Consider the following 10,858-nt stretch of genomic DNA (forward strand, 5'->3'; position numbering starts at 1 on the left):
ATTGCGTTCGATTTCCATCCGATGTCTATGACGATACTTTCATCAATAAAGGACACACTTACGCATGACACAATGTATAAACACCAATAAAATTTACACGAGATTGTTAAAGCTAAATATCACTCTTATATTTATAACAACTTTTTATTTACATTACAGGTATATGGCAAATAATTAAGTATAAGTTCTTAGATATAAGATGATTCCTTGCAATATTTCCACGCTAATAAATTACCTGAGGTGATTGTAAAAATATATTTTACACCAAAACGATGCTATGTTACTTAATCTAATAAAATTGTTCGATAGATTAGAGAATTGCACTTTATCTCTTACATATTATTCGTAAAGCTCCTGTAAGATGTAAAACGAAGTACTTGGACGGAACGTTTATCAAAAATTTTTGAGTATGTTGACTTCTCAACATTTCTTCGCTCTTTTTGAGTAAACGTTAATCCTAAATATAACGATCATGTGTCAAATGTATGATTGTACAAAGTGCGGTTTTGTAGAAACATATAGCTGTGCAAAAAGGATAAAAATGTGGTAACATAGAAAATATTTACCTAATACGAATATTTATCTAATATAATAATTTACAGTATTGCCAGCCTGCTCGTTTACACTTTACAGTATCCATTTGGACACAATTTCTTTTGGTTATTGCGCGTAATTCCCTTCGTCGCGAAGACTATCGTGCAATCTATATACGTATGAAAAACAAGTTATGAACTTTGATCACAGTCAGAGCATTACCTCACACACCACGCAATCAGTATTTCGTATCAAAATTGCTTCAATAACGTCTCAATCTGTAACGTCGGCAAACGAACGTTTCGCGCCAATGTCGGTTTCTAATCACCGACTGAACAATTTATCCTGGGTAGATAATGCTAAATTGTGCATAATTATCAGATAAATTGTATCACGCGCAACTAAATATCAAGATGGTCATAATATATTTTCGGCTAATACTCACCGATGAGTATGCAATAATTGTGTACCAATAATATTTTGCTAGAACAGAGCGTCTCTTTTTGTTCATTGTCACAACAGTCTAAACATTTTTAACAATGTATAAACTGTATAAATTGAGCGTAGATATAAACAAGATGCAGACTGAGTATCGAAACAAATTTATCTTCTTTATATAAAATTTATATCTTCTTTTATATATATATATAAAATAAGAAATAACTCAATTAATTTTTTTGAAGGCAGTGAAGAGAGCTATACACTTGTGTGTATAAAACTGCTGCTAAAACTTGAATTTCTTAACTGTTATTTCTTTATGACCAATCTGGCATTAGCTAATAATAAAAAAATATATATCATTTCTACCAACAAGTCTACCATTCGGATAAAAGACAAATTGTAACGCCTCTCTCTCTCTCTCGGTAGTGTTTTTATACATTATATATACTTGAGGTGCGAAGTCGTATCTTTTGATAATAAGCGGTTTTAGTTATGTCCTCAGCCGTTGTTTTCTCGTTTAGTTTTGAGCATCTTATTCAAATCGGAGAGTTCTTGATTTATCCAAGAAATACGGTCATTCATGGCGTTTTCTTCGGTGTTGTTCGCCTCAGGCTAAAATCAGATAAAAATTGTTTAAAAAGCCACATATCGATAGTCAATTAGTGGGTTCTAGAAATTCAAGACCCGACCGTGTCTCCACATATGACGTAAGGTACTCACTTGTATGGAATCGGAGATGGATAATCCAGTTGACAAATTCGCGGATAGGTTTGCTCCAAAATCCGCGAGATCACCGGAATTCCAGTCAAAATTGTATTGCTGACTGTCCATGTCTAGCAGACATGCGGCTCCCGTGGTCCCTGAAAGATTTATGTAACAGAATACAAACGATTAATTGTTTGAAATTTTCGAGGCGCATTATACATGCATAAATTATATAACATTAGGATTATAACATGAGAATACAAATAAACAATGATTATAGTAAATAGGAAGTTACCGATGTTATTTAATGGCTGTAATTCGCCTTGATTTGGTGTTACTTTGTTTAACATTAGCAGGTTTGGTTCCGGCTGATGTAATTGAGACTGATCCGGCTGAGGTAATTGCGTTTGATATGAAAATTGTTGAACATCTGTCGTTATCGGCATATTTGGTTGTTGCATCAAAGACTGAATGTTTGGTTGATACTGTTGTTGTATCAGAGATGGGTTGTAGGAGCTGTATTCCATAGGGGATGGTGTTCGCCCCGGTGATACTTGAGGCCTGAAAAAGAACGAAGAAATGCATAGATACATGTACACTTGAATATAAAGTTTTTGTTCTTTACATTTTTATTTAATTCTATTCTAATTTCTCTTTTTATTTAGATCTATTCTAATCTCTTAATCTTAATTATTAATTTACCTTAAGGTTTGCATACTGCTGTGTGACTGCGAAGATGATCTTACAGGTTGCAGTCGAGTGAAACCTCCTGTACTTGTACCTGGACCACCGAATGGTAACATCTGCTCGGCTGGTTCAGCTTTGACGATATTGTAACTAATAGGTTGATTTCCAGCATCTACAATATTATACACAGGTATCTTCTCATTACGTGTAAAACAGCGATTATCTCAATCCTCTTAAGGCAATTAAAGCGATCTTAATTTACATGCATATGTTATGATATTATTAACAGTGATATTAATAGCAATAATAATAAACATGCGAGAGAAACATGTAAGAAAATCCTCAGTGAAGAAGCGTGATTTGTTGCACACGTATTATATACCTATTACATATACATGCAACTTTATATATTTTCACTCTTCAAACTTTTTAATTCTACAAAAATCATTCTCTATATTCTAAACAATCAAGTCGTCTGATTTAAACCATTATATTAGCGAAAACTGTTTACACAATGTACTAACATTACTATGTCGTACCTGAATCTGCAACATGTATTAGTAAATTTTTTATCTGAAATTGTATGGGAGCAGAGAATAAATAGACACTTTTTTTGCATCACCAAGTGATTATACATATATGTATATATATAGATGTATTACATCATACGTAATTCGTACAATATGTAAATATATTTATCTGTTCACAAAAGAAGCAGTTTATAAAAATTATATTACCATAGAAATATTGCACATTATTTGATTGTACTATGCTACAATCGCTGCATGAAATATATATATGTATATATATACACACGCAGCTGACTTTCAAAAGTATAATATTATTGCACAAGAGCAGCGCACTTGCACTATACAAAGTTTGAGCTATGAAATTTTTACTTATAAGTACCTATTCTCACGAGTGATTATTCCACATAATAATTACAGCAAATTTTCCGTTACAAGATCTAGGAGATGCGTTGTATACTTGCTTCGCGGAATCAATTATCCCGTGTAAATATCCGTAAATAGAAAAATACAATATTATCATATCTCGAAATATACAAGTTCACTGCTCCCTAATCCATCAAATTCAAACTCCAAAGTCCCATGTAAAATACATCTTTAAAAAAGTATAAAACAAGATCTTTTTTGCTTGTCAGTATGTGAAAATATATGTATAGCGTTCTTAGATATAATGAAACCTTGTTCGATGAGCTTCCCTTTCCACTATGAAATTTGTTCAACAATTTTCAGTCTGTTAAAAATGTCGATACAAAATTAGGTGTGCGTAGATGCACGGAAAGCACTATATTAATGCGTTTTACGTTTCAAAAATTTTATATCATATTTTCAAAGTGTAAAGGGATTGAATTAATCAGATGGTTAGTGTATGATGAGACATAAGAATAATCGAACGTTGACCGTTTAAAAGATTATACAATCGTTCGTACAAATACTGTAGTTATTTCTAACTTTGTATGTATATCCCAGTGTTAGACATTTTCTCAACAAATTCATCATGTTTGTCATAACAATTAACAAATGTACCAAATAGGCCTGTGCTAAAATGTACAAAAACTTCACAGATTTCATTGTAAAAGGCCTCTTGTTTCATATGCATTTAAGCGTATACTTCATTTCTGCACAAAGAGTATATGTATAGGAAACATCAATGGCAAAATTGATTACAGCAGACAGAAAAGAGATTGAAGGATTGCGAGTGAAAATAGATAATTAGCTCGACACTCACTCTCCTTCAATGAGAAACGTGACGTAAGAATAAATAAGTATGATTTTTTACATCCCAGATGAGATTTGGACATGTCCCGATGATAATACAATGTAATATCAACGATGATGCCCACCATAATCCCAAGCTGTAGAATTATGAAGAATTCTGCAAATATACTCACGCTTCTCAGTTTCTGCTACATGTTTGAAAAGTATGGAGCTCGAGCTGTTATTAAGCTTTTGTCTCTTTCGCCTTAACGAATCGGCATCATCTATAAATGATTGTACATTAATGACTATTTTCAGTATATCTCGCGTTAACATCGCGTACAATTGCTCCGAATGAAAAAGGCCTCATGTATTTGAACCTTACAAATTTTCATTAATTAAGTACTCCAAAAAGAGATTCAACTCGGGACAAACTGAGCTAAGGAGTTTTCGTCGAGACGTTTTTAAAATTAGCAGTCTATAACAACACGAGAAGGAAAAGACATTCGCATAAACTCGTAATATCATATAAAACTTAACAACAAATAGTAAAGCAACCTACATTGAGAGTATACGAAAATATAACAGCATCGAACTTGACTAGAAAAGAGTAGTTAGTTAATTGATATAATAAATAACAATTATAGAAAACTTACAAATCATTTGTAAAAACCGTTAATAGGAAATATCAAAAAAAAGGTAACAAATTGCACTTCGACTAGACTAAAATTCTGCACGCTTAGATAAATGCGTCGATCTTACAAGAATCGATTCATTTTATGTGGCAACATGTCTTAGGAAATAACTCTCTAAGGGGATTTTCTCGTTCTCCGAGGAAAATTTTTCAGTTTAAAGATAAAAATATATCCTTAAATGAGTGTCACATCAAAACTGCAAATTTACAACAAGAACTGACGGTAATAAAAGCTTATAGCAATGCAAGACAATATTTCTCACATTTCGACATATAAAATCGGTCAGGCTCAAACAATGTCATTTCATGTACAAATATTGAGTTATCTTCAACTTGGCAGTATATAAACAAAGAAGAAGTATCAAATCGATCAATAAAATATCTATCAATTAGATAATTTAGGTCTCTTTCGCTTCTGTCAATATCTTCCCACCCTCGACTAAACTATAATAAAAAGACATCTCGTCAAATTCTGAGGCAGTCGCGCGTGGTGCCATAGTAGTGTAGAGAGCATAATGCTCAGCTTCAGTTAAATCTGCACCATACGGTGGTGCGTCATCGTCATCTAACTTGAGAGATTTAACACTCGTAACACTCGTCATACTAGAACGTGGAATTTGTGATTGCACAGCATCTTGTACGGAGCTCTTCAATAAATATGAGATATTCAGTGATGGATCACTGTCTTTGCTTACAATTAGATCTGATTCCGAGCACTTGTCTTTTTTATTCTTTTTAGCAAATAATTTCGAAAATAACCCTTGTCTCGCGTGTTTCGACAAAGTGCCGGGTAAGGACGGCAAATTTTTATTCGGCGCCTCGGGAGAGGAGGTAGTAAGCGTTTGAGCGGATATCGGACGCGGCAAAAGAGGCATCGACGGCATTTTGCGTATTCGCTTCGGAGGCAAGGGTGGCAATCTTTCTTCCGCCTCGTGCATTACGTCTCTCTTAGCTGTTAATGTTGGAGACGCAACGGGTACTTCCGCATCTTGTTTCGGGACGGCCACGTCTTCGTACTTTCGGTCATCGGTGATATCGAACAATTCTATCGGATTTTTCATGGCCATTTGTAAACTGGTATAGGTCTGATTGTCGCAGACATCAATGTCCATCATTTGTGGATTCACGTTCGTATCTGTAGTAGCTTGTGTCAATTTGTTATGTGTATCAGCATAAATTTGATCGAGCTCGGTCACTTGCGACAAAAACTCATTAAACGATTTATTGCCACCATCTGTCTCGTTCTTAGTCTCTGTCTCATTAGTCTTTTCCTTAAGGCACGCTTGTCCCTTCTGTACCCATTTACCTATTTCAGAATAGTCGAACCAATCTGACCTACCCTTCGAATTATCTACATTTCTCGACGCGGATGTGCTGCCTTCTTGTGCGTTGGATTTCGCATAAAGAATCGCATCTATAGTTCCTTCTTTATAATCGGCAGTAAATGCATTATGTTCTACATTATTATCGCCAAAGGTATACAATTTGCTAATTTCTTTATTATTTTCCGCATTTCTTCCCGGGATTATCGTTATTTCATTATTCTCACAATCCAAAACGGTACTCTTCGCGGGTTGATCTACGTTCTGTGCAGAATTTATTAATGCCTTTAAATCGCCATTACACAGATCTACGTGATGTTTTACGTTATACAAATCGTTTAAAGCACGCAATGCAGAGATTTTATCGTTCGGTCTTTTCGCGTCCAGATCATTATTGTTGAATTCGTCGATATTACGAGAAAACTTAGGAGTTACGTTGGCAAGAAGAGCAGTCTCTGTAGACAAGATTTTACTGAAGGTATTGTAATCTGCCTTCTTCCTGGCAAATGCTTTCCGTAAAGACCAGAAAGCAGGCCTACCTGTACCTAGTGGTAACATCTGAAACGGTAGTGGTTCGCTCGTAGTACCATCCGATGGCCTTCTAAGTTGGATATATACTTGCACTGGCTGTTCCACTTGCTGCGTACGATAGCTAGGCGTTCTGAATGCTATTGCCGTCTATAAAAAAAAAAACACTATCGATATAGACAATATAATACAGGCAAATCCTATTCTCTATTGTTCACAATTAACAATCTACATATGCAACTGTCAATGTTAACTTACTTGTTTATGTACATGTGTCGGTTGAAAATCGCCGTATCCTTCCCACAGTAGTTGTCCGTCTCTCTCCTCGAAAAACCTCACTTGTATATCTTCTTTCGCGACTTTTTCACACAGCAAAATCATATCCATCCCACCAGCGACCGATGCGCTGCAATGGCTCAATTTGCAAATCACAAGATCACACATTGCCTCTGGAAACAGGACATATATCGCAAGTAAGAAGTTTTATTCTCAACGTATACGTGAAGAATATATATATATATATATTCTAAAATGACACATTACATACTTTTATCATAAATAGGCTCAGACACGACGGGCGGTAATGGCTTGTTGAATTTTCCCCTTTGTCCTTCCAAGAAAACTTGGAAACACAATCTCACTGCGTTTAGATCAATGTTAGTCGGATGTCTCTTATGTTCGAAACCAGCTGTAAGAAATTCAGATCTGTAGTGTCAAGTATATTATTAATATGATATAATTACAATCTAATAAACGAGTCTCGGATTTAGACAAGATTCGCACAGTGCATGTCGGTCTCAGCTTTCCTTTCTTTTTTTTACCGCACAAAGACAACTGACCTTTCCACGATCGTTATAATTTAATATAATAAATAAAGAGGGACACGTAGACAATAGACATCGCTAATAGACTCGACAATTTTATATATGTAATTACACGTGTAAACAGCTAGCATGCGTTTGGCCAACCTTGGTCTAGAATCAAATATCCTGCAGATCTTCGTAACCGACTTATCTGAATTAATAAGAAATTAATCCAGGAAAAGGTAAACGTACTTCGAAAGGGGTCTACTCGTAACTCCTGACGCACTCTGAGAGCTTCTTCGATGTCCTTCTTTTTTACACATTGAATGCCCAGATTTGAGAAGGAAATAACCATATTTCCCGCCGGAACTTCGATCGTACAAACGCCTTGCTTGCATGCTTCTTTGCCGACAAGATTGTGTGGATGAGGTCTATATGGAGCATCCTTGGTTACGCAGGATACAACCACCATAGCACGACCCGTGTAACCCACGATCTACAGAAATATTACAAGCGTGTAAAAATAAGAGAAAGAAAGATTTAAAAAAAAAATCGCTAATGAACAATCGTAACTCACTCGTATACTAGGGAAAGTTTTGTTCTCCGGAACGCTGTTGATACCAGGTATGCTGCCAGCCGATCTGCCTTCGCATTCATAGCGAAATCGTAGCGCTTTACTGGCCGGCTGTTCTAAAATCTCAACGTGAGGCTGAACGTGTTCGTTGTCCATCGCTATGGTGGCCATAGAACCAGGATCGGTCGTTTGAATGACGTCAACTAAAAAATAGTATTTGTCAGATAAGCACACAGCACGGGGAGCTGCCGGGGAGCTCCTGAGCTCGTAAAAATTTTCATAAGTTTTATTTAAAAGAACTTGCACATAGCTCCCCAGGAGCTCCTATGTCCGCTTTTGAGAGCTCCTTGAGAGTTTTATTTAAGCTCGCAGGGAGTTCAGAAATCATGTTTTAAAGTAGTTTTCGGGAGCTCGTGTGTCCACTATTGTACTTAAAATATTTTATTAAAAAATTAAGTAATCGACCAAATATCCACCGTGATGTAAAACAATAATAACGAAAATGTTTTTCCTCATATTCAGCTCAGCAAAATGAACTCCCTGGAATCGGAGCTTTGTGCTGTGTGGGGCTGTACAAAGTACACTAAAAAATATGTGCTCGATACTTACTGATATCACTTATATTAATATCTCCATCACTTATATCATTGTATCGTTCCATAACTATGAATCTTTAATACATTGAGCTTTGTCCATCTGAAATATAATCATAAATACACCAATTAGTCACGTGGTTTTATATATATAGTAAAAATAATATTATATATATTACAAAAAGTATCTTTCTATTTATATTTCATTGATAAAAGGATTTCTATTAAATACTCGAATTACTGAACAACAAATCTTAACGTGCAATGAGAATTGGCATGTGATATCTTACATATTGTCAAAGAATCTTTTTAGATCAGCGTTTGCTCCCTTTCTCCCATTATACAACTTCAATATTTCAAGTTGAATCTGTACCCTACAATGTACATTGCCGTGTTCAAGTGGCGAACGGTACTTGAGCCAGTATCGGCGAGAAACTGGGAAGATAAACGCAATTTCCACGTATTGCCTTCGGGGTCCCGGAACGACAGCTGTTCGTTCCGTTCGCTCGTACGGCAGGGATACGTCCAGAAACACTGCACCGCAAGTGTCCCGGGGGAAAAAGGAGCGCGAGGAGGGAACGCAAACGCTGATCCAATCATTATTTTGGGCGAGCCTAGGCCCGTACAGGCCGCGTATCTATAATTAAACTATCGTAGGACAATGTGACGGGAGCGAGAGATAGAAGGAGCGAGCGAGCGAAGCGAGGAGAGAGCGAAGAAGAGGGGAAGGGAGAGAGAAGAGCGCGAATCGACTGACAAGAGAAAAAGAGAGAGACGGATACTTGCCTGCTGCGCGAATCAACTTATCAACATGCTATGCTATGTGCGCTTCCGAGGCTGGCGCTGTGGCTGCGTGCACTCTCGCCTCTCGCCGTCCTCTCGCACTCGCGAATCTCGCGCTGTCCCCGACGCGTTGTCTCGGTTGTCCGCGTCGACGAGTCGCGACTTGCAGCGAGAAATGCGACAATTTCGACAGGAGGCCCCTGATTTCCCTCGCTGTGACCGCACGGGAGAAAAACAGCCGCGAGGCGACCCCGCTTTTATGCAGAATCGTACTTCCGTCGCAGCGCGATCGCTGATGGATCGCTGGCGGCTGGCCTCGCGCGCGTTACTGCGCTGCGTAGCCAGCGTCACAGTATATAACTGTGCCTGCGTCTCGGCAACTCGCGGTAGACGCGGACAGCGGACTCGGCCCGCGCGAGCCCGTGACGTCGTGGAGAGCGACCGACCGGACGGACGGTATCAACGACTGACTCAGATCAAGACCAACTGAGACTGACTTGGACTGACTGACCGACCGATCGACGTTTTAGACGTAAACGAGGAGCGACGGGAGCGGGTGGGCAAATGAGATCTCGCGCGCGCGCGCGCGCGCGCGGAGTAGCCGAGCCAGGTACCTTGGTACCTAGCTACTCCGGATCTCAAGGTACAATTTGCCGAGGCATAAAGGGCGGTACTCGTCCATAAATCTTATATTTAAGATCGTTAGATTTCGAGATAATATACGACTGTTTAATGGCTTTTAAATGGGACCTTGAGATACGGAGCCAAGTTTAAGACGATCTTGTAAGATCGTTGAGATCCTCAGAGTATATGGATGCTCCTTGGACGAACAAATCACGACGAGGAATGACGATGTCTTATCATAAGATCTTTGCAGCGAGCAGATTGAAAGAAAAAAAATTGGCAAATTTCTTTCTTGCAGAATTATGCGCAATCCCTATTTTTGTTCGTTGCCATTGGATCTTCGCCGTTCGCGAATACTGTTCGCTTCCCTGTGCTCGACTCCCAACTACAAAATGTCTTTTAAGAATAAATTGAATAATAAATTGAAGAGATCCAAAATTCTCTTCTTTCCTTTTTCGTTGTTTTTTTAAGTAATATCCGACTCTTTTGGAAGTCGTAACGAATAATTATTTTAAATTACTTTAAAGTAATTATTCGTTGCAACGAACACAGCTAGACGACCTTGATTCGATTAGCACGCGCAAGCTAGACGTTATCAAGCGCATTTACTTTGTAGTTTCATTTTTGATACATATATTTCTTCTTTTTATTACTTGTAGTAATGAAATTTTAAGTCACTGCAAAAATAAGATATCGCAGTGTTATCACAAATGAATCTGATGCAAAGATTTTTAATTTCTGCTAGACTTCATAAACCTGTATAGCTTCGGTAACAAAAATTTATTGTAAAAATATTGTAAAAATTTATTGTAAAAATATTAATTCTGCAGTCATTTCGTCTTCATCTAG

General features: G+C 37.4%; 1 protein-coding gene across 3 annotated transcripts; it reads right to left on the reverse strand.

Moving 5' to 3' along the window:
• Nucleotides 1-103: 103 nt before the first annotated feature.
• Dl (dorsal protein) lies at nt 104-9,902 on the reverse strand. 3 transcript variants are annotated; one of them, XM_071791514.1, is made up of 12 exons: nt 9,389-9,892; nt 8,619-8,705; nt 8,013-8,212; nt 7,688-7,931; nt 7,180-7,320; nt 6,891-7,081; nt 6,650-6,782; nt 4,283-4,372; nt 2,383-2,539; nt 1,976-2,241; nt 1,696-1,835; nt 104-1,587 (listed from the first exon to the last, which is right to left on the reverse strand). In XM_071791514.1, the coding sequence occupies exons 2-12, from the start codon at nt 8,668-8,670 to the stop codon at nt 1,474-1,476; spliced, it is 1,728 nt and encodes a 575-aa protein (XP_071647615.1). In that variant the 5' UTR covers nt 8,671-8,705; nt 9,389-9,892; the 3' UTR covers nt 104-1,473. The 3 variants fall into 3 exon arrangements, with proteins under 3 accessions (XP_071647615.1, XP_071647614.1, XP_071647613.1); XM_071791513.1 differs by having other exon boundaries at nt 6,644-6,782; XM_071791512.1 differs by lacking the exons at nt 104-1,587; nt 1,696-1,835; nt 1,976-2,241; nt 2,383-2,539; nt 4,283-4,372 and having other exon boundaries at nt 4,424-6,782; nt 9,389-9,902.
• Between the last annotated feature and the right edge of the window lie 956 nt (nt 9,903-10,858).

Source organism: Temnothorax longispinosus, chromosome 10, assembly GCF_030848805.1.
Source record: "Temnothorax longispinosus isolate EJ_2023e chromosome 10, Tlon_JGU_v1, whole genome shotgun sequence".
In the NCBI taxonomy this organism is placed as follows: Eukaryota; Metazoa; Arthropoda; class Insecta; order Hymenoptera; family Formicidae; genus Temnothorax; species Temnothorax longispinosus.